The sequence below is a fragment of the Thermomyces lanuginosus genome, assembly GCF_041956635.1.
Source record: "Thermomyces lanuginosus strain ATCC 200065 unplaced genomic scaffold VTN49scaffold_12, whole genome shotgun sequence".
Classification (NCBI taxonomy): domain Eukaryota; kingdom Fungi; phylum Ascomycota; class Eurotiomycetes; order Eurotiales; family Trichocomaceae; genus Thermomyces; species Thermomyces lanuginosus.
This window is the reverse complement of record NW_027192346.1, coordinates 229,219-252,356: the sequence shown is the minus strand read 5'-3', so window position 1 is coordinate 252,356 and position 23,138 is coordinate 229,219. Positions and strand designations below refer to the sequence as shown.

Sequence of the window (23,138 nt, the reverse complement as noted above, 5' to 3'; positions counted from 1 at the left end):
ATGCAAGGTGCGGATTGCGTTGCTCGATTAGCCACAGGGCCAAGTATCAGGTACTTGCAGTTCTGCCAAACTTGTCAAACGTTGTGGAGTACCAGGTACATCTGCGCCCTGAGTGGACCAATGGGGGCCACGCGGCGCCAAGACGGATAAGACACGTGAATTCTTGCTTGACATTGCGGATTTGAATCTTCGCTTCTTATCAGCACTTCAGATACTCCTTGGATCAATAAGATTAGGTCAATGAAATCGTCAAATCGATACGGTGCTGTTCTGTGGATAGGTATTTATACTTGTTAACTACGAATACAGCGCGTTGGATACCCAAGAAAACGGGCCATTAGGAACGAAGAGTCCGGCAGATTTGATCGGATGCAAAATGGACCATGGTGTATACATCCCTCGTACATTACATTAGCAAGGAAAGGCGACGACATGGTGACAGATCAACACTTGCGCCACAACGCCTTCGTTGACCCCGGCCATGTCTTACTATTCCGGCGACTCAACAGCACCATGCGGACTGGACAGAGCAGGCTGAAACTGTTGCTGTCCGTCCACGCTCTCCGAATCTGTGCTCCACTCCTTCTCGTCGTCCTTTTGTGCATTCTTGTTCATAGACTGTTGTGAAGGGCGCGGCCTGGGAATGGTCTTGACGCCTCCAGCGCGTTGAAAGAAATCATCTGTGCGGAGCCCGCGCACTTCGCGGGGATCAACAGACGTAATCTGTACACCTTTGGCTTTCTTTTCCCGGATGAGTTCCCGAACGGGGATCATAGCAGCGTCGCGACATGCTTCCTTGATGTCGCTTCCGGACATGCCGGCCATGGCTTCGACCAAATAATCAACATCGAAGTTGTCTCGGTCTATCTTGGTGTCCTTGAGAATCAATGCCAGGATACGTAATCGTTGAGGGGCGGGAGGAAGGGGAACAGCGAATTTCTTCGGCATCCTTCTTAGAATAGCCTCATCGATGTCATGAATTCGATTCGTCGCGCCCAGCACGACGACACGTTGCGGCTCGCCGCGAGCATTTGCCGACGTCAACCCATCCCAATGTGTCATAAACTCAGCTTTAACCATTCCGCTGGCTTCATGTTCCCCGCTTCTTCGGGTGCCGAGAACGGCATCAATCTCGTCAATGAAGACAATCGCCGGCTGCAGCTTTCTCGCCAAAGTGAAAACAGCATTCACCAGCTTGTTCGAATCCCCATACCATTTCTCGGTAAGGGTAGAGATGTGTAGGTTGATGAAGCACGCCCCGCTTTCATGGGCCACAGCTTTCGCCAGCATTGTCTTTCCGCACCCAGGAGGTCCATAAAGCAATACTCCGGATGGCGCAGATAATAACGAAGATGTCGACGAGTAGAGATGAGGCATGGTCAACGGATAGATGACCGATTCCTTCAGTTCCTCGATGACATCGTCCAATCCGCCGATGTCTTCGAATGACACTGGAATGTCGTTCGGTGCCACCACATCCATCGCAATTGCTTGCTCGTATTGATTTAAAACAAGGTCCTGTCGTCTCTGCTTTGACCGCCGACGCGACCCATTTCTTGTTGGCGAACCATCGTCGGAGTCTTCAGCATCAAGCCGTCTCAGGATAGCGGCAGACTTTCGTCTTTGTTCTTCCTTCTTCTGGCTATCGGGGTCCAGATCGATGCGCGAGAGCAGGTAGCGTATTAGAAAGTATGCTGACATGGACTATATGCGCGTTAGTGACTTGTCGAGTGTCAGCATGTGAGAGTTGATCCGCGTCGACGTACTGTGCCAGCAATCATGACCAGTTCCTGCAGAAACTGCTGCCATCTTCGAACGCCGCCTGATGACATGATGTGAGATGAAAGTTGGCGTGCTCTATGTACTCGAGTTAATAGCTTCGTTCAGTTGTTAAATGAGGCCAACGAAGATCCTCGGATGCTGACGGACTGCCGAAGATTGTGGCGTCGGTCCAGATGGATGTGGCTTGACTAGGCAAGCCACAGTTTCTTGCTACAAAGAGAAGGCGGTGAAGTTACGCGTTTCGAGATGCCCGTCCTTGGTGTCTGGCCTTTGGCGAAGTACCGCGCGTCAAAGGTTCAAAGGATCTCCAGCATCGCATTGGTTATTTCAGAACAGCACATTACGGTGTATATTCAGTTGATTCGGTATACATAATGTCGAAACGCAAGGCTGATGCCAAAATGATTTCTGGGTTTGTCGACTCCGACGATGAGGACGTGATGGAGCTTCAAGCGCCTACTGTCGCGTCGAATGAGCAAACGGCTGAAGAACGTCCCGCAAAAAAGCACAGGGGAAGACCTAGGTCCGCTCAGCAGAAAACAGGAGAGCGGTCGCAATCATCGTCGCGTTCTCGGCCTATGTCCGCGGGTTCTAGCAAGGACGAGGGGTCAACCAAGACTAGCCGAGGTAGACAACGGGTGTACACGGAATCGGAGTCACGGCCAATGCTGGCTATAGAAGAGGAGGATGAAGTATTGGATCAGCAAGACCTTAATGGCCCAACAGCTGGCAATGTAGAGCCACGTTCGTCCACTACTGGGCTCCCGAAGAAAAGGGGGCGGCCCCGAAAAGCAACTGCTAAGCCAGTGATCGCTGATGACGAATTCGAATATACGCCAACACGGCAAGTGGAATCGCGAGAGTCAGACGAGGCACCTGTCAGGAATGGCATCGACAAACAGCATGAATTGGCCGAGAATGATGCCCCTGCGCAAGATGATGAGAATGATGACGAACCAGACGAGGGAACAGGTTCATCTGCAGACGAAAGTACATTGATCAAGAGGCGTTCTTCGACTTTGCACAAGACAAAAGTGAATGGACAGCAAATACAGCGATCAGTTACGGATACGACGCGCAAGCGCAAGGACATTTTGGAGAGCGAGAAGACAACAGCGGAACCAGAGCTGCGGCGGAAACTGGGTGAAATGACCAAGAAATACGAAGCATTGGAGTCAAAATTCCGAAATTTGCGCGAAATTGGAATAGTCGAGGCAAATGCAAATTTTGAGAAGCTGCGGAAGCAATGCGAAGCCACAACTGCAGGTGAGTGCTACGAGCCGCAGAATTATAACTAGTTTTGTATTGTGACCCTAACAATTATGCTATTTAGCGTCAAACGAACTCGTCAGCTCGCTGAAGAAAGAGCTTGCTGCCCAAACTGCTCTGGCTCAGAAGTCGCGGAGTCTCCAAAAACAATTACAAGAGCGCGATGATGAGGTGAATAGCCTACAATCTCAGGTCGATGACCTGGCTTCTCAACTGTCAGCGGCACAAACCGAAATCAAAGCTCTGCAGTCTAAGCTGGCTGCTGCACGGAATGCCACGGCAAGCAGTGAAAGCGTGCAATATAAGGTCCCAGGCAGCACCACCAAGAGCGCTGCAAACCGGAACGCCGCAGCCAGCAATGCGGAAGCTGTCCAGATTGCTCAGCTCAAAGAGGATCTCTATAGCGACTTGACAGGGTTGATCATTCGAAATGTCAAAAAGCGCGAATCGGATGATTTGTACGACTGCATTCAGACTGGCACTAACGGAAGTAAGTTGTCTCTCAATCTTCCCGCGAAGCTTAGCTTGCTGACCAACATTGTTCAGCGCTCCATTTCAAACTTGCCATCTCTCACGACGGCGATGGCAAGTCGGGGGGCACTTACGACAATGCCGAGTTCCATTACATGCCCTTGCTAGACCCCAACCGTGATCGCGATCTGGTCGAACTTTTGCCAGAGTACCTCACTGTTGAGATTACATTTTCGCGTCAAAACGCATCTAAGTTCTACACACGAGTCATGGACACGTTGACGAAGAGACGGATAGAACCGGACGAATAGTTGGGTATTTTTGGAAGACATATTAAATGTCTGGAGCGACGTTGATGTTGGTTTTGATGTTCTATACTGTAATCAGTCAGTGTACATAGCTTTGGGCCACGCGATGGACTTTTTGAGGAGCTTAGGTTGTGAATTGGAGATACCCTTGTCAGATAAATTACCGCCGTCTCAGGTTCCCTGGAGACTAATTCTGAAACAGTAGGCGGTGTGTCTAAATCACCCGTAATGTCCAATCATCGTCCAGAATGGCGCACTGGACATCCAATTCGGGGCCTGATTTGTTAGGCCAACCTGACGGCGGATGTTGGAGCAGCAGTCATTGAGTAAGGCCAGTCGAGAACAATGTGTTGATGATTGCTCGTTTTCTGTTTTATCATTCCCTCTTTTGACCCATCTCTGTCCATTGGCTCTCTTGCCGCTAGGACTGTGGCCCTCGCTCATTTATTTCTCGCTGCAGTCCCTGACAACCGGTCACCATGGCGCGCGTTGGCCGCGTCGGGTTCTTGACCCTGGCGCTGGTTTTTCATCTGATGTACGTTTATTCGATCTTTGACATCTATTTTGTCAGCCCAATCGTTTCGGGAATGCGATCGTTTGGAGTGGATCGACAGCCCGGGTCAGAAGCGCCAGCGAAAAGAATCGTCCTGTTCGTCGGAGATGGTCTTCGCGCCGACAAGGCTTTCCAAGCTTTCCCAGACCCGTCGCCCCCGAATGGAGAGTCGGCATCAGAAGGCAGCGACCCGATATACTTAGCCCCGTTTATCCGGTCCCGCGTCCTCGAACACGGTACCTTCGGTGTCTCCCACACTCGAGTGCCAACCGAATCACGGCCCGGCCATGTCGCTCTCATTGCCGGTCTATATGAGGACGTATCGGCGGTTACGACTGGGTGGAAGCTGAATCCGGTGAATTTTGACAGCGTCTTCAATCGCAGTCGCCACACGTGGAGCTGGGGCAGTCCCGACATCTTGCCAATGTTCAAGGAGGGATCAGTGCCGGGTCGCATTCACGCAGAAACGTACAGTGAAGAAGCTGAAGATTTCACATCCGATGCTACCCACTTGGATACATGGGTGTTTGACAAGGTCAAGGAGCTATTCGCAAAAGCGCGAGAGGACCCAGAGCTGGATGCCCAGTTGCGTGAAGATAAAATCATTTTCTTCCTCCATTTGCTTGGGTTGGATACTACCGGTCACGCATACCGTCCCTACTCGAAAGAATACTTGCATAACATCAAGATTGTTGACCGGGGCGTTCAAGAGATCACGGAACTCATTGAGGATTTTTATGGAGATGGAAAGACTGCATATGTGTTCACCGCTGATCATGGTATGAGTGACTGGGGTAGTCATGGTGATGGACACCCAGACAATACACGTACGCCTTTGGTAGTTTGGGGATCGGGCGTAGCGCCTCCCAAGCCCGTCGAAGACGGGAAACCAACGGGCCATGAGGATGGGTTCTCTGCCGACTGGGGGCTGGATCATATTCGGCGGCATGATGTTGCTCAAGCGGACGTTGCCGCCTTGATGGCTTACCTCGCCGGCCTTGATTTCCCAGTCAACTCTGTGGGTCAGCTGCCGTTGGAATACATCGATGCAAGTCTCCATGATAAAGCCCTTGCCGTGCTGGCCAATACGCGGGAGGTACTGGAAATGTATAAAGTCAAAGAAGAACTAAAGCGCAAGAACCAACTGCGGTTCAAGAGCTATCCGCCATTGAGCGGCGAGGAGAGAGATTTGGACCACCGAATCTCTGAGATCGAAGAACTGATCTCTCAAGGCAAATTTGAGGAATCCATCGACGCAGCGAATAGGTTGTTTTCTCGCGCATTGGAAGGCTTGCGGTATCTCCAGACGTACGACTGGCTGTTCCTGCGAACTATCGTGACGGCGGGATACCTCGGTTGGATTGCCTATGCATTGTCTACTGTGATCGATCTCCATGTTCTCAATGGGCAGTCCAAAGTGGAGAGGACTTTTGTCAGTACCTCTGTTTTTGTATCGATTCTTGTTGGCCTGTTCTCGATATTCATCTACCAGCGCTCGTCATGGAGATATTACATCTATGGCTTCTTTCCAGTGTTCTTCTGGGAGGAAGTGTTCGCTCAAAGAAAGTCTCTCATGGCTGGTATTCGTGTTCTCCTGCAACACGTTCGATCGCCTAAGGAATACGCGACACTTGCCGCGCAAACGGTTGTATTTCTAGGAGTATTGGAAGCACTTGTAAGTGAAGACGCATTTTTTTTTTTCATGTGCAAAGCACCAGGAAACTCGAATTCTGACATCAGCAAAGTCTCAGGCGTACTTCGAGCGAAGAATTTTTACCGTGTGTTTTGTCATTGCGGCATTTTGGCCCCTAGTCCATGGGGGTGCGTTTATTTCGAAGCATCTCCTGCTGATAGCCGCTTGGATGGTTGGCTGTATTTTGATGAGTCTATTCACGCTGCTTCCAGTGGTCAAAACCGAGAGCAAGGGCACAATGTCAGTCTCCACCAGTATGATCGTTATTCACGCCGGATTTCTAACAGCATAGCAGAACTCTTGGTGGAATGCTCATGTTCTTGACTGGCCTTCTCTATTTGGTATTTGAGGAGACTATTGCGCGGCGGTCAGGGCGGCCTGTCAGTGCGCTGGGTGCTCGAGCCCTCATGGGCGTTCAAGTATGGATATCTCTGCTGAAATTGACTGCTCAGCATGCTGATCCGTATGGCAGGTGGGCTTAATTCTGTTAGCAGTTGTTGTGACCCGATCCAGCATCACATCGTTGCAGGCCAAGGAGGGATTGCCCCTCGGCAACCAAGTTGTTGGTTGGTCAATTTTAGGTATGTATTGCAGACAAAATATGTATTCTTATGGGAATCACTCAGAGCTGATGTGTCTCCCATGTAGTATTGTCACTTCTGCTTCCCTTCGTTCATCGATTGTACCCGAACAGCTACTACCTCCACCGTCTGGTGATGGTGTTCCTCACTTTCTCGCCGACATTTGTGATTCTGACCATTTCTTACGAGGGCCTATTTTACTTTGTTTTCTGCATGACGTTAGTCGCTTGGGTGCGACTTGAGCATGCGTTGTATGTCCACTATCAGCCCTCTTCGGGCACGGTGTCCACCAGCGATGGTCAACCCAAGGTCGCGCAAGACAATCCATCTGACCCGTCCACCAGCGCATCTTCGGCTAGCAGAGCGAGTGAGGATGATAAAGGGAGCAAATATCGCACGCTCACCCTCGCTGACGCGCGTGTATCACTATTCTTCTTCTACTTGCTCCAGTCAGCGTTTTTCAGTACCGGAAATATCGCATCCATATCGTCCTTCTCCCTGGACAGTGTTACCCGGCTGATTCCAGTATTCAGTCCATTCAGCCAAGCCGCGCTTTTGATCTTCAAAATACTAGTCCCATTTGCGATCATCAGCACAAACCTGGGCATCCTTAACCGTCGTCTGGAGGTGGCGCCCAGTGCACTGTTCATGGTTGTGATGACATTCTCCGATATTATGACGTTGAATTTCTTTTACATGGTGCGAGACGAAGGCTCTTGGCTGGAGATTGGCACTTCTATCAGCCACTTCTTCATCGCGAGCTTGCTGTGCGTGTTTGTGGCGGGTCTTGAATTTGTCAGCGAGATCCTTATTTCAGGCGTCGATTTCAAAGAGAAACATTCGGTTGCGATGAACGGTAATGCCGACAAGGAGGTCAAAAAAACTTCGCTGGTGAACGGGCCAAAGCTATCATGATTGAACACTGTACATATTCTCCATAGAATAGTTAATATTAGTTATGTAATGCCTGTTTACCTCTTCAATTGACTCTAGTATCGATCCTGTGTTGGCAGACTGGGCTAGAGCCCAGAGCAACCTTCATCAGCGGCGCTGACAACCCAACACTAGAAACAATTCAGTGAGTAACTTTGTTCCCAACGTCCGACACCTCAACTCACTCCAACGAGGACATTATGTAATTGCGGTGTTCTGGGCGCAACTAATAATTGCTCTCAAATCGGATCTCGGCGGGTGAGCCGCAGACAAGCAAAGTGGAAATCTCAACCAACTCAGCCTGCCTGGGAAAGTCGGCTTACTAAACGTTCGCGGCGTTCACAACAGGCATGTATTCCCGTTGAAGTGTTTTGCCAACGTCTGTTGGGAAAGGGGGAAAAAAATGCATGGAAATGGATGACGATTATGGAGTCGTCTGGGAATGTCGGTCTGTCAGCCCTGCGGTATTATCAATCCAGTGAACAAGCTACTAGGCTACCCGTGCCATGCATCCCCTAGATCAAATCCATCTACAAGTGGTTGGCTAGCTTCGGCGGAGTTTATGTCGGTCGTTATTTCTTAATAAAATACCGGACACTTGTCTTAAAATCGAGTAAAACTGTCAGGTAAGCATGAGGCTCACGCAAGAGTCTATGAGGCTAAAAATGAAGTTGTGTGTTGGGCTTTCTCTCTTTTATTTCCCTCCGAGTACGACGTAGAAGTTACCTCATCCGGGATTCGAAATTGACAGCGTGCCTACGGAGTAGTTAATTCAACAATATTTGGCAATAATATTGACTAGTCAGCACAGCCAGAGACAATTCATTCAATGTCTCCATTAGGCCTAGTTCTAATAATCATCACAATCCTACGGACGATATTTTGAGACAAATGGCAACGAGACAAACAGAGGGCCAGATGCGATGTGCTTGATCATCACTTCCTTAAGATTCTAAGATTTCGATCTCAGCTGCACACCGGCAGCAATTACAGAGTACCGAAGGGAGGTATCTGGACTCTCAAGGAGGGTGAGACTCAGTTCCCTGGCTCAGGCAACCTTCTTTGGGATAGACCGCGCGGTTCATGACGAAGTCACGCTAGTCAGTCATCAGGTACCTGGACAAGTCGTCCGTATTCCCTCGAGAGCTTCAAATAAACTTCGTCACTAGTGGTCAGGAGGTCGTGCTGCGATCAAGGTGCTAGAGAGCGGAAGCCGCGCAAATGCCGCTTAAAATGTGCAGTGTAGGCTAATATTGCGCTGTTTCAAGTGACTTTTGATCCTAGGATAAAGGATTGCGGGCTTCACCGCTCTTCATGCAGGGAGACTCCGAATAGGCAGATGAGTGAAAGCGGAAATTGAGGCTCGTACCTTGTCCGCAATCACTTGTGGAAGAATACGAACAACAAAAAGTAAAATCTGAGACATGACAAAACGACTCGATTGAATTCCCGTCGACAACTTCCAAGGTACTTTCCGGTCTCTACACCGGTCATCGGCACCAGCTGCAGTGTAGGCAGCTCATGCAACAGTTACTTCGAAGCACATACGAAAGTAGGCTGTTGTTGGGAGAAACGTTCATGCGCTGCAATATGATTGACGCACCTTTTTTCCCCCACAAAAGACTTTTTGCAGATGCCAGCTCTCCGGATATTTTGATAGGTACGGAAGTTGAAAGTTACTAGCATTTCTTCGATCGATGAATGGACAGGTTTAAGCCAAGACCTGGCTAATGATGACAAGCAGACCGACGGTGGACAAACCATATCCTGATTTAGTTCGGCTCAAAAGTAAAGCCGGATGCTCGTGTTCAGCTTTTGGAAATTATGTTTAATGACATCAATGCTTTGAATAAAATACGATGATGTCTTGGAACTCGGTCGTCATCAAGCCCACAAACAGAAGACACGTGCCCGTATGAATACTCCAAACGGTCATCGGGCTGTGTACAATTGTATAGTGCTATTTTAATAATGTCAATGATGAGATCCAAATAGTGTGGACAGACTTCGTGGCGATGGCCGAATGGTGATTAGTCATGTTGCGGCTGTACGGAGTATGTGGGTCATTTGACTGCGCTTTTCTTTTCTTGGAGAGTATGATAGATATTAGCGTATTTAGGGCTAACCTGGGTTCTTCATAGTTCGAGTCATGGTTCAGACCCTACTCGTACTAACCAACTTGGCTATGGGCACTCGGATTATGACGAATCATGGAGGATCAAGCGGAAAATGATCCCCAACTGCCCACATGGCAATGAATAATAGCAATGTCCGTTTGGCCGTTTCCGAAGGATTGGGACTTGCTGCAATCTGACCCATACATCATCGAAGTTACTGAATTAGGCCTAGATGAAGAACAATAATAGCCTGCTTACGGAACCCTCGTAAGCCAGTTAACTTCCTTGGTGCATTGAAAGTAATCTACCTATTTGTTCCCAACGTCTTTTGGAGAGAGTGAGCACAGAAGATATTCATGGAATTCTAGACGTGGATGAATTGATGCCCGTAAGGCAGATATTTGGCGTAAGCTCGGAATAGCTTTTGGAACTATGGAAAAGGAAGCCAAGTAAACGGAATAACAAAGTACATACTTACTCCATACCGAATAGCTGCGCCCAGCTGCGCCGGTCTCCATGCGAGATCAGCTGCTCCGCTCAATCTCGATTACGGAACCAGTCAGGGCTCACTGACTTCGAGAGCTCCCCGCCCTTGTTTCTCTCATTCAATCAGCTAATGCCCAAAATGGATACGGTGCTGACGTCGAATTGATGCATCCGAAAGCTTCGTAGAGGTCAGGGTCGGCGATTGTGGAGTTCTCCAACATCCCAACTCGAGCTGGCACAGTAGATCCCTGCTAAAAATAGTGGAAAATGAGAGACATTATGGATCGAACAGACAGGCAGTGTTCAGAGACGAAGGTATAAAAGGCTCCTGAACTTCCATCTCGAAGCCATCATCATCAGCAACAACACAAGCGAGTTCTACTCGAGCAAGAAGAGTTCAATTGAAGCCTCACTCTCGAATTTCAAGTCGAAAACCAACATATTCGTCGAAAGACCACATCAACACGCCATCCAAAATGAAGTCCATCGTCGCTGCCGCCGTCGCCCTCCTGGCTACCTCCGCCGCCGCTGCCCCGTCTCGCCTGCAGGCTCGGGAGGTCAACACCTTCAACGTTGCTGCGCCCGGCTACACCACCTTCACCCTCATGAACAACCTGTCTGGTCGCCAGGGCGCTGCCACCGTCCCGACTGACGGCTCCGTGTTCAAGATCGGCGAAATCTTCTCCAACAGCAACATTTCCGATGGCGACAAGGTCGTTGCGGATTCGACCCAACTCATCGACTTCCCTCAAGGCATTCGGTGCGAATTCAAGGATGGAGAGGGCGCTTCTCGTGGTGTCCTGACGGCCGAGACGACCTACATCGATCTGGACGGCAACCCTCATGCCGCGCAGCCATTCGACCTCGCTAGCTGGACCATCGGCTGCACTGCTTAAGCGCATTATAGTATCAGGTGGTTCGGGGGATCCAGGACATTTGTCATGTCATATTTTACTATTTCGCTACTGTTAATGTCTTTTGCATAATGGCTGGGAAGATTGCATAGGGTTATGAATACAATCCTTGTTAGATCATTGAATTCTCTTCCTTCTCATTGTAGTTTCAGCAGCAGTAAGATCTGATCCAGGACTTTTCCCAGTTCCCTGCTTGCAGCTTGCATTTCGGTAACCATTTGGAATAAATGGGGAAGTGAGACGTGGGGGATGACGTGCGGTTGGTATACCCTACGAACTTCCTAATCAGGAAACTATATGTATGCTCTCAACGACGACGTTAAGGTGCTGCGGCGGCACAGTTAAGCAGCGAGAACCGGCCGATTAAATTTTCACAGAATCATTTTCTACTCGTAGCTTGCTCTCCCCAACATTATTTCATTCAGCGTCTAGGGTATCCAAGTATTTACGGAGTGGCGATACACGATTATGCCAAGCAGTCCTCCACCCACATTCGATCGATCTGTGACCATGGCATGAACCACACAGATCGGAACGCCGAAATTCCGTGAACTACAAAATTCGTCGACCCACAAGGCAACCATTTCATTATTCAACGTTCATTTTCTATTGGGCAGGATGAGTGGCCGCTGCCATACTGACGAACATTGGGCATATCTGATGAAAACAGCTTTGGGTGGTATATATCGAATGACAGGTTACTCAAAACCATCATTAGGCTATCTCATTTCGCCGTGAGATAAATCGTCCATCGAAAACAATATATCCGCGGGAATAATCAGCACGAAGACCGTGCAGGTCAGTCATCAAATATTGGGCGGTTAAGAAACAAAGAACTAACCAGTTTATCTCACATGCTAATCCTCCTATTAGAGTATGCAATAGGCCTAATAACGTCTAGCTTCGCTTTTTTAGCTCTCGTTTCATACTAACATTTGGTAGTCTTTTGACTGTCGCAGAGTCACAATGAACCGGACGAGTTTCGCAGCTTGATGACTTGAAAACTGTCTCCTGTTTGCCCTCCGAACCCATATACACGGAAGATTACGCGAGAAACGACCAGAGAAGTCCGGGCCGAATTGTCGAAACTCGACGATCTGGCACGGCGTGGCAAAGGTAGTCGACTTCATTTCCTCCAACTGCCCCGAAAAAGAAAATTTCATTTTCAGGCCGCCTAAGGCGTCTGTTTTGATTCATGGAGAATTAGCATACGTTTCTTCCTTGGTATCCATTTCAAACACTGCTTGGTTTTGAACGTGGCTTTTACAGCACTTCTTCGAGGGCAGAGTGTTAGGGTTGGTGTAATCACGTGATGGACTCCGATGCCTTAAGGCAGACGTGAGGCGCGGCAGGGAAGTCCTGAAACGACTATAGAGACGGTTATGACGTATATGAAGGCTAGAGGAAGTACTGGGAACCTTCATGTCAAAGCGTCACCAAGAATTGACCCTGAAGGAAGAGAGTTTGACAGCATCCCGCTTAGATATTATTCCGCACAGTTCCGTTAAATAAAAAACTCGACGCCTTTGGAGGCAAGGCAGAGGCAATCAACTGCCAGAGTTTGAGACCACGCATGTTAACAAAAAACAATTTTCTTCATGCAGGACAGGATTCGGCCAAAAGAGATTCTCTTTTTCCTTTGACGATTGGATTGCGTGGAAGCTTAAGCAACTGTCCGGCGAATACTACCTAGTACTAGTATTTGGACTGTACGGAGTACCTATTTCTTTTTCTAAAGCAGTTCTGCTTGGTCGAGAAGGACAAAGACTTCGACACCTCGTTGCGGGCGTCTACATTGATGTATCCATGGCCCAGTTGTTGAAGTCAAGTCATCTCAATGCCCGCCTCTTTCACACTGCGTGTTTTCTTTCACAGTTTGTTGTGGTCGTGGCGATTGCAGCCCTGCTTGCCAAAACCAAGAGATAGTTGGGATCCTATAGAATCTATTGTCAAAGTTTCCCGATGTGCAAACCAGTGAACTGGGTACGGCATCGAAACCATAGTCTACAAAGGATCCGAACTAACACGAACAAAACTCACCGAGAGCTCCGCAGGTGTGAATTAGAGGCGGCTTTAGCGGACGGAGGGCTGTTGAGAAAATGACTAACCCGATTTCAACAGGTCCACCCGTGGTGAACGCCAGCAATTGACCTCGAAGAAGGTCCACGTTATCTCGAGGGCAAAACAAGAGCATTTATTCCGGGGATTAGTGCATTGAATTCACATGCTGTCATCTGGAAGAAGGAAGTGCAACCAATCAGCTAGGGGATCATGAATGCCTGTACTCGCACAGGTAGCTGTCGTGAATACGCGCCGGCACCGCGGACATGTCCAAGGGGATTGCCATGGCCGTTCCGATGACGGCCATTTGAGGGTTGATCACATCAGTCGACGATACAGTAAAAGGGCCCGTGTCCAGTTATGGCGTAGCCAACCCTCAACCCTCAAGTGACCGTCGCTGGGACGATCTCCGCGACTGCCCTCGACACATTTGCGGTGACGTTTGCGTATTTACGATATCGGCTTGAGTATGCGGGCAACCAGGATGTCTGGATTTTGGTTTGAATCATTTCCACGAGCCGCGCTGGAGGGTCTGGAAAGTGAGAGCAAAATGTCTAGGTTGAATGATTTCTTTGTTTTGCGGGACGGGCTTCGCCGTTCTCACGCTGTAACAAACGGTGAAACGAGAAAACAGGCGGATTAAAAGAAGGCGGATGTAGCGACGATCAACTACTACACCAGCCCAGGTGCTGCCGCATCGCATCGGTCGAGAGGAGGTTGCTTCAATACAGTAAATGGGCCGTTAATAACACGCAAGAAATGATCGATGTTTGGTGAGTCGCTTCGACGGAAATGATCTGCTGAGGTGTCTCTTCGCTGACGGGCCACGCAGGTCCTTGCCGAATCTGTTTTTGAATTCGTTTGAAGGGAAAGCCGGTTTGTATCGTCTCATGGATCAGGGTCAGCTAGCGAGTCCTTGAATCCATCAGTTCTCCTCGTATTATCGTATAATCTGTTCATTTTGGACGAAATGTGTAGCGAAGTTGAACGCGCTCAGTTTGTCATGTCACTCATTAGTGATTACCAGGCTTGCTCCATCTGTTGGACGACACTACATAGAATTTTTGGCTTGACATTGGCGCCTAACGAGGACCCCTAATGCCCTCTTGCCTCAAAATTGTCAAAAGTGTCAGATCGTGGAATGTCAATGTCCTGTTGCGGTCTAGATTGCATTTCGGCCGATAATATGCGCTGCTGCGCAAATGTTTCGCTTAGCCGATCTGGCAGAGCAATGTGTATGCAACTAGGAAAAGAGTCGGAAATCATCATGCCTGATCATTGAGGTCCGAACGCGGCTAGTCGGCGAAAACCGGTCTGAAGACGCTCACTAACGAGCGTAGAAGGTGCCAATGATAGTACGTACAATGCACTATGGGCCCTGACTGTCCTCGTATGAATGCCAAATTTTGAACAGCCACATCTCCCAAAATTTTGTTCCCCCAGCATGTATCAAGATGGCCCTGGGAAGAATGACCAGATAACTATTGATCGCATATGTATGGCACGGTACCAATATGGCAAGAACACAATTCATGGAGGTCAGGCGTGCGCGTCTAACCAGTCAATGGAAAGGAGGAGCCTGGTCAAAGACGCCCAGCCGTTTGGAGGCTCCCATGCCAGTTTACACGACGCAGAGATGCTCCTCGTCTAGCACGTGTACTTTTGGATCGGCATGCGCAAACTGCATTGTGTAGACATTGGAGGAGCAATGCCTCTTCATGGCAAACCATCCGCGGCCAAGTCATTGTTGACCTGAAAGACGGACTGAGATGAGGACATGCTCACCGCTGGTTTGCACGGGACGATCAGAGAATGTCGACGGTGATGTGGAGCGGCAATGACAGCCGCCCTCGACAAAGCCGTTGTATCTCAGATCCAAACTGTGGATTGAACAAGATCTTCGTGGATGTACTTGGCCCCGTTCGTATCGGCGCCATAAGGCTCCTCCATTGCATTACATACTACTCCATACGTCCTTGACGAGGGCGCCTTTGATAGCTCTCGCCACGAGGATTCGAACTCTCGCGCGTCGGAATCCACGGAAAGTGGCCGATGGCATGGGGCCCCATAATCGTCGCCCGCACAGAAGTCCGAGTGGCTGGGGCAGACGCTTTTCCCTCTGCGGCAGTTGGTACGGCTAGGCTGGAGCAATGGAAAAGCAAAAGTCCGATGATCGGTAAATGCGTCAGTCGGCAAGTTTCCCGAAGGTCTGGGGAAACGGCTCAGAAATTTTCAAGGATTCCACGCAGGGTCTGCAGCGTGCAGACCCAGTTGAACACTAGAGGAAAGTGATGTAGTAAGCTCCGCAGCTTCCGCTCCTTGATGCAAATCGCATTCCAATGGCATGCTCGGTTTCCCCTTTTTCCATGAAACATTCGTTCGGGATCTGATGCAATTGTCGCGCTAAAGGCAGTGTGTGATTCGTGCTACGACAGTAACTTCATAGCATGCAAGAGGTTCCTTGACAGCATCACATGCATCAACCGAAGGGGTTTCCCAATCGGCCTCGATCAGGAAGCTCCGTCCAACTCGCGGGATTTTCGACCTGCGCTAGGCCCAATCCGGTATGTGCCGATGATCGGATCAGAAAAAAATTGCAGTGCCTTTTCCCCAAATAGCAGGCAATTTACGTCAGACGTCACATGCTCAAGCGAAGTTTTTCGAATCCAAGCAAGGACTCCCGAGAGCATGTTGGACCTTGGAGACACGAGAGCATCGATCCTATTTCAGGACGTTGCATACATCGGACAGAGCCAGGGTGGTTGGAATGCTCGTGTTCAACGGACAATGGCACTCTCCAAGGTTCTCGCCCTGACCAGAGAACCGATGGAGCCCTCGTGCCGGTCAGCCGGCCCGTACAATCTGAATCGGGGGCCAACCTCTGGACAAGGAGTCAAGGACTCTGTGCGGTGGAGAAATCGATCCGACTGGGGAAGATCGTCATTTAACTAAACAGAGAAAATCCCTCTGCGAATGGAGCGTTTCGAGCTGTCAGGGTTCTTCAATCTTCTAGTCTAGAGAGTGACATGCAGAAAACTTTAACTGAGAATGGCCCTGAGCGCGGAACCGTAGTCAGTTGCGAGTGTGTCGGTCGAGCACAGGAAGGAAACCATACTCGGCCGATTGAATCGACTCCGTGCGTTCTACATCCAACATTGTTCTTACTTCTGACACACCAGCAGCAGCTCTCCGTCCTTCAAGACTGGGAAATTGGAATGGGGAGGAGGATGATATTGTTGGCAGGATGCCAAGACGCTAGAATCCATACTAAGCCGCGTCCGGTTAGTGCTATTTCTGCATCCAATCATCGATGAGCAGCCACAACGACTGGCTGCTGAGTAATCACACAGCCACGAGTCAAACGGCCGGGCCGGTGGGCTCCACGTGAAGGACCGAAAGACCAGACACCCAGACCCTGTCCAAGGCCGACCGCCGACCAGGCGGCGTGATATTGGCCCGCCGCGGCGTGGATCTCGAATCATGTCGCAGAGAGTCGGGGAAAACGTAATCAGGCGGGTTGTCACTGGATCCCGACGAGGCCGCTCACGGCCATGCGGTCCTGGTATGCCCGCATGCCCGCATGCCCGGAGCGATCCTTGGCAAATCATCGGCTCCCACCCCCGGAGCGAAACCTGCGCCACCATCCCGCCTCCGTTCCTCCCAGGGGCTCTTCTCGGTCCGGGGAGGACCCTCAGCAGGTGTGGAACCATGGGGAAGCTGTAGAATTTTGCTAGAAGATCAGACACGCTGGATTATAATAAGAAGCGGGCCCTCCCCGACTTTTGCTCGTTTGAGCTGCTTTTTTGCCCTTCTCGTTTCCGTTGCGGGCTCTCTCTCTCGTGTGGTCACATGTAAATCCTTCCGCCGAGTGGTTGTTGAAACAGACCAGAGAGCGATCATGGCGGCTACGGAGGCGGTCGAGTCGACGCCGCAGTTCAATAAGCGGAAGGCGTCCAAGGCCGGGCTGTCCGCGACGACGGGCCGTCCCGTCAAGCGGCGCGCCTCTCGGGCATGCTGCTGCTGTCGCGCGCGCAAAGTGCGCTGCGACGTGGTCGAGCATGGATCGCCGTGCACCAACTGCCGCCTGGATCAGGTGGAGTGCATTGTGTCGGAAAGCCGCCGTAGAAAGTAAGTCGCACTTAGAGGCATAATATGGAGCGAAATTTCACCAAAGCATGCATGATGCTGACCCAAATGGTAAAGAAAAGCTCGCGTGGACGGCGAGCACAAAGTAACAGCCGAGTCGTCGACCGACTTGTCCGAAGACACGGCGGCGCCACGCAGAGTCAGCAATGCATCTTCTCTGTCGCCGTCACATCAGACAATGGACGGCGAATCCATGTCAAACTTTATCTGTTCGTGTTGCCTGGTCGCTTCAAAGCGACACTGATGAAAATTGCCATGTACGGGTGTGTCGCTGACCCAGTGGTAGATCAATCACGCGGATCACAGCCGGGGTCTGAAGCTCATCGGATGCCGCGAAGCGGAAGCATGAGCGCGGGTAACCAGGCACCCGCGGCCCCCAACTACGGTCTGCGAGATCATCTCGGCGATGGTTTTCAGCAGTTGCTGAAACAGTCGAGACCGCGCGGCTTTCTGCCGGATTATATTCGCGGTCTGCCGCAGAGATTCCAGCCCGAGGACATTGAGTACCTTGCCACCAAGGGCGCCCTCACTGTCCCGGAACCTGAACTGCGGAATGCGCTGCTGAAAGCTTATATTCATTATGTGCATCCGTTCATGCCGCTCCTTGATCTGGAGGATTTCCTCGTAACGATAGCCCGCAATGACGGGGTTCGCCGCCTGAGCTTATTGCTCTTCCAGGCAGTCATGTTTGCGGGTACTGCCTTTGTTGACATGGAGCATCTTCAGAAGGCGGGCTATCACAATCGGAAAATGGCTCGAAAGATCTTTTTCCAGAGAGCTAGGGTATGCGAGCTTTTTATTCCTGATATTGACTGACTTTCAGCTAACAATGCAGCAGCTCCTGTACGATTTTGATTACGAAGTCGATAGAATTGCCCTTGTGCAGTCCCTCCTATTGATGACTTATTGGTATGAAACTCCCGATGATCAAAAAGACACTTGGCATTGGATGGGAGTGAGCCTTTCACTGGCACACACCATCGGACTGCACCGCGATCCAACATCGTCCGCCATGAACGATCGTCGAAAACGATTATGGAAGCGGATCTGGTGGAGTGCATATACGCGAGACCGATTGATTGCTCTCGGCATGCGCCGGCCGATGCGCATCAAGGACGACGACTGCGACGTGTCCATGTTGACCATCGACGACTTTGAGCTGAAGACATACCCTTCCGAGGTCCTCGACATGCTTGGGGATTGCGAGCTGCTCCGCAACTCTGAGCAACAGCGACAATTGGCCGTCATGTTTATTGAGAAGGCCAAGCTGTGTCTGGGGGTCAGTCATGTGTTGTCGGCACAATATTCGGTGCTCAGCCATCGATTTGGTGGCACAACAGAGACAACCATGATGCTAGTCCCGAAGAAGTCGGCCAACGGAGCATTGCAAGTGCGCCAATGCGACGAGGAGCTCGAGCAGTGGCAGGCGAATCTGCCCCCCGAGGCGCTGTACGAGCCATACCCGCCAGACGGCCCGCTGCCGATCCTCTCGCAAGCGGAGGAATCGCTGTTCACCCACCGGGCGTTGCTTCGCATGATCTACCTCACCACATCGAGTGCGCTACATCGTCCGCAGGTGCTACCCGCATCCCCGTTCCCAGCCGTCGAGGAGGACCTGCAGGAACTGTCGCGGAGCAAGGTGCGTTACGCGGCGGTGGAGATTACCAACACCGCGCAGGTGTTGCATCGGCTCAACCTGACGCGCTTCCTGCCGACGGCGGGCGTGACGGTGCTCCTGCCAGCGGTTATCATCCATCTGCTGGACATCAAGTCCAATGATCCGGCGGTCCGGATGGTGAGTCTGCAACGGTTCTACCAGTGCATGCGGATCCTGCAGCGGCTGCGCGACATTTACGCATCGGCCGACTTTGCCACGTCGTTCCTCGAGGCGGCGATTCGGAAAGCGGGTATCCAGCTGAACGTGCCCGCGACGGATACGTCCTCGCGCAATAATGCAACAAACAATGTACCAACCAACGGTGTGACAGCAACCACTACCGCCGCGCCTGCAGCTACATCTTCCATTCCCCCACCCAGCGCGCCCTCCATGCCGGCGACAATGCCGCGAACTCTCACCCCACCACCAGATTCTTTCGCCCCAAAGATGCCAGACATGACATACCCGGACAACACCGACATGAACAGTAACACGCTCTCCTTCAACGATGGGGTAGCCATCCCCAGCGTTGCGACCCCACCGCACTCCAACGGTAGCGAGAACGGCAGCATGAACCCGCATCCAAACCCGGACCTCGACCCGGATCCGAACCCGAACATGCTGTTTGATGACGACCCGGGCATGGATAACATGGGCTTTGCCTTCTCCATGGATCCGAACAGCATGTCGCAGGCGAATCTCAGCCTGGACGAACTGATCGATCTCGCAAACGATGCCGAGGTCACGCAGAATGATTTCGATGCATTGATCAACTTTGACGATGGCGGCGCGGATTTCTTTACAAACAATAACAACAACAGCAACAGCAACAGCAACAGCAACAATTCTTCTACTTTCTTCAACCAAGACGGCGCAAACAACGCCGACGATAAAAAGGACAACAATATCAACACAACCTCGAACAAAGGCAATGATGATGCACACACCACCACCACCACCACCACCGCCGCCCCCGCTACCACCACGGGGGACGACTCCGGTCTCAACGGGTTAAACCCTCCCGAGACGGAGTTTTTGAATTTCGATTTCGGTGGGAAACGAGAAACGAAACTGGACCTGTCGACGGAGTTTCCTGGCATGTATACGCCCGCACCCGCCACAACCACGGCAGCCGGCTGCAGTGTTGAGTGAGGTGGGAACGGGGATTCTTTTCAAGTCTATGTGTTTTAATTTATGATCTCTTGTTGTATGTTATGTATGTACCTATGTATGTACTTGTATGAAGGACTTGGTGAGGAATGATAAAAAATTTTTTTTTGATGACCGGAAGTGATAGACACAGAGATAGTAGCTGATATTCCGCGATGCCGTAGGCTATTAAGGAAGCTACATGTCTGTGCTGATCCATGGCTGTAATCAACCTGATGAAATTGAAACCCATACTAACGAACAGATGTCCACCCATGGATACCTAACCCTAAACCCGACTACGAAACACAGGTTGCTTCATCCATTCATAACGTCGTAACACACTCAGCACAATGGCTGGTCTAGCTTCCGCCCCTCCCCATCCGCTCAATCGAACTCATAATCCCGCTCCGACCCGGCGTCGGGATCCCAGAGCCAATGTTACTCGGGCGTCCCCCGCCGCTGTTGTTACGTGAATGGCCGTAAAAGCTCAACCGGCTTTTACCGGAGGATGGTGGGCGAATGCCGCTGGCGCTACTGCTGTGGCCATGCCCGTGGCTACCCCGACTACCACTCCGTTTGACTCCGGCATCGGCGTCGGTCGTGTGTCTTGAGTTGGTGGATTCGGTTGTCGTCGAAGCAGCTGACTCGTCGCCCATCGGCATGCCCGAGGTTGAGTGTGAGGACACCGAGGATCCGCGTGAGGATATTAGCGCTGAGCGTTGCTCCGCGTGTTGTGGTGGTTGCGGTTGAGTCTGAGGTTGAGGTTGCGGCTGGTCCGGCAATATCTGTTGCTGCATGGCAAGCCATTCGTCCACAGCGGCCACAAGCTCGCTCTTCTCTGCCCGTTCGACCCGCAGCTCCTCGTGCAGCCGCTCATTGTCCTTCTTTACTGACGCCATCTCCTGCTCCAGACCCTTGAGCTTCGCCTCCAGCATGCGGTTTTCTGTCTCCAGCGCTTCTGTGTCGCGAGCAAGCATGCTCGCGCTTGGGTTGAAAGGACGCTCCGTTTTCAACCGTTCAATCTCCTCCTGCGCTTCCTTGAACCGGTTCTCTGCCTCGCGCACACGTTTCTCCCAGCGTGCCTCATAGCTCTTCTTCAGAGCCGCAACCTTGTTTTCGTGCTTGCTCTTGTAAAGAGAGTGCAGCTCACGCGCGACTTTCTCAACTGCATCTTGCACCTCCCTAGCGCACTCTTCAGGGGTGATCCGGCGCTGATCAGAACTCGGAGGGGAAGGCTTCTGAGGCGACATCTTGCGCGCCGCGTCCAGCTGGCTCTCCAACTCGACGATTCTACTCTCGAGTTGTTCCCTCTGTTTCTCCGCCTCTTCGAGCTTTGCTGCTAATCGATCTCTTTCACGCTCCGTTTCGATGATTTCGGCACGCACCTCACGCAGCACGGTTTCCATTTCCCTCCCGCGCCGTTGCCATTCCGCCTGTTCAACCTCAAGGGCCTCCTTGCGGATGGCTTCGTTGCGAACTTCCTCTAATGCTTCGGCAACTCGTCTCTCCGCGTCGGCTACAGCCTGCTTTAGGCTGGAGACCTCCGCCTCCTTACCACTCAATGTTGCTCGAAGCGAGGATATTTCCGACAGGTACCCCGATTTCAAAGATTCCAACTCCCTGGGCGTGATAGTCGGAATCGACCGAGGTGTAGGAGCCGGAGGGATATCGAAGTCAATAAGGTTGTACTTCCCCGGCGAACGCATCGACTCGCGGCGACTCTTGAATGGCGAGCTCTTACGAGGTGACAAGCGATTGTTTCCCCTAGAGAATCGTTGTGATACGCGATGGAAGTAATTAACAGAATCGGTCAGGTCGAGGAGATTGACAGACTCGTTGGACTGTCGTCTTCGCGGAGTCGGCGACACGTTGACATTGCTCGATCGCCTCGCTGTCGTTGGAGTCAGAGGGTTGTCCGATTCACCTCTCCAGGCCTTGGTTGGTGTGTTTGTGACTTCTGCAGAATTCTTCGCCGGCGATCGCCGCAGGTTTGCAAATGTAGTCATGTCGGGAAGCATCGAAAATGTGCTCAGACGTGTATCGTCCATCGAATCCACATCGACAGGATGGGTTGAGTGTGGCACATCATCGGGTTTGGCACTGTCCGGAGCCGACGCTCCTTCGACGGTGCTCATTTCTTCATGTCGCCTCTCTTCGATAATGCTCGCTCCGGCGTCAAGTCGTGAGCTATGATTGTCATGGATTACACTGGTGTTCGGTGTCCTCTCCGACCGCGAGCTCGGGGCTTGTTCCGTGTCAATCGAAGTCTCAGCCGTAGCTTCTGTGGTCGTTTTGTTCTCCTTTTCTTCAAACTCAGCTCTCGCATCTTCATCGACATAGATTCCGCCATGATGCATTTGCGGCGTATGGCTTCGGGATGAGTTTCGCGACGGCGATGCCAGATCTTGCAACCTCTGGGCATCAACGGTGTCGTCCTTCACATCGTACTGAAAGGGCGAGCTCGGGGGGATATCAGCCAAACTCTTCGTTGGCGATGATTCCATTGCGTCGGGCATGTGCATCTCCTGCAGCTTAGCCGCATCTACCGTGTCATCCCTCACGTCGTATTGAAATGGAGAGCTGGGAGGAGGCTCAATATCGTCACTCTCATTGACCCGCTCTGCATCCATGACGGAAAGGCGCTTAGGGCTTGGCTCTTCTTCATCGGCAGCACCGTCGTAGAATAGTCGCTTCGACGGGTTCGCAAACACGTTCTCCTTCTCATAGTCAGTGCCCATCACCTCGTCAATTCCGCGCCGACGGGCGGTTGCAGGCGGAGAGCAAGATGAGCGGCTCCGACCGTTGCCGTCAGACGGCAACAGTGGTGAGAGTGGTTGTGCCATGGTATGCGAGGGACTCAATGTCTTTGGTTATTTTGGCAATGGAAGCAAGGATATGTGTGTGATGGCGGAAGGGGAGTTTTGTTTGCTGTTTGGCTCTGTTGCCCGGTGAACGAGGAATCAAGACTTATCCGTCTTCAGTATGGCTCATTCTTGGCATTCGATCCTAGCTTTA

General features: G+C 51.3%; 6 protein-coding genes across 6 annotated transcripts; 4 read left to right on the top strand and 2 right to left on the bottom strand.

Moving 5' to 3' along the window:
* Positions 1 to 489: 489 nt before the first annotated feature.
* On the bottom strand, positions 490 to 1,832 carry VTN49DRAFT_183 (uncharacterized protein; the record flags this gene model as incomplete). The annotated part of the gene is made up of 2 exons (XM_069409487.1): positions 490 to 1,704; positions 1,767 to 1,832. 2 exons carry the CDS (start codon positions 1,830 to 1,832, stop codon positions 490 to 492), a joined length of 1,281 nt encoding a protein of 426 aa, XP_069271644.1.
* A 324-nt stretch (positions 1,833 to 2,156) lies between these two features.
* On the top strand, positions 2,157 to 3,833 carry VTN49DRAFT_182 (uncharacterized protein; the record flags this gene model as incomplete). Its single annotated transcript, XM_069409476.1, has 3 exons — positions 2,157 to 3,048; positions 3,116 to 3,541; positions 3,598 to 3,833. The coding sequence occupies 3 exons, from the start codon at positions 2,157 to 2,159 to the stop codon at positions 3,831 to 3,833; spliced, it is 1,554 nt and encodes a 517-aa protein (XP_069271643.1).
* A 476-nt stretch (positions 3,834 to 4,309) lies between these two features.
* Positions 4,310 to 7,572, top strand: VTN49DRAFT_181 (uncharacterized protein; the record flags this gene model as incomplete). The annotated part of the gene is made up of 5 exons (XM_069409465.1): positions 4,310 to 6,058; positions 6,129 to 6,316; positions 6,372 to 6,495; positions 6,549 to 6,657; positions 6,725 to 7,572. The coding sequence occupies 5 exons, from the start codon at positions 4,310 to 4,312 to the stop codon at positions 7,570 to 7,572; spliced, it is 3,018 nt and encodes a 1,005-aa protein (XP_069271642.1).
* A 3,097-nt stretch (positions 7,573 to 10,669) lies between these two features.
* VTN49DRAFT_180 (uncharacterized protein) lies at positions 10,670 to 11,089 on the top strand (the record flags this gene model as incomplete). The annotated part of the gene is made up of 1 exon (XM_069409454.1): positions 10,670 to 11,089. The coding sequence occupies one exon, from the start codon at positions 10,670 to 10,672 to the stop codon at positions 11,087 to 11,089; it is 420 nt and encodes a 139-aa protein (XP_069271641.1).
* A 5,977-nt stretch (positions 11,090 to 17,066) lies between these two features.
* Positions 17,067 to 20,123, top strand: VTN49DRAFT_179 (uncharacterized protein; the record flags this gene model as incomplete). The annotated part of the gene is made up of 4 exons (XM_069409442.1): positions 17,067 to 17,296; positions 17,372 to 17,523; positions 17,601 to 18,097; positions 18,153 to 20,123. 4 exons carry the CDS (start codon positions 17,067 to 17,069, stop codon positions 20,121 to 20,123), a joined length of 2,850 nt encoding a protein of 949 aa, XP_069271640.1.
* Positions 20,124 to 20,482: 359 nt separating this feature from the next.
* VTN49DRAFT_178 (uncharacterized protein) lies at positions 20,483 to 22,966 on the bottom strand (the record flags this gene model as incomplete). Its single annotated transcript, XM_069409431.1, has 1 exon — positions 20,483 to 22,966. One exon carries the CDS (start codon positions 22,964 to 22,966, stop codon positions 20,483 to 20,485), a length of 2,484 nt encoding a protein of 827 aa, XP_069271639.1.
* Between the last annotated feature and the right edge of the window lie 172 nt (positions 22,967 to 23,138).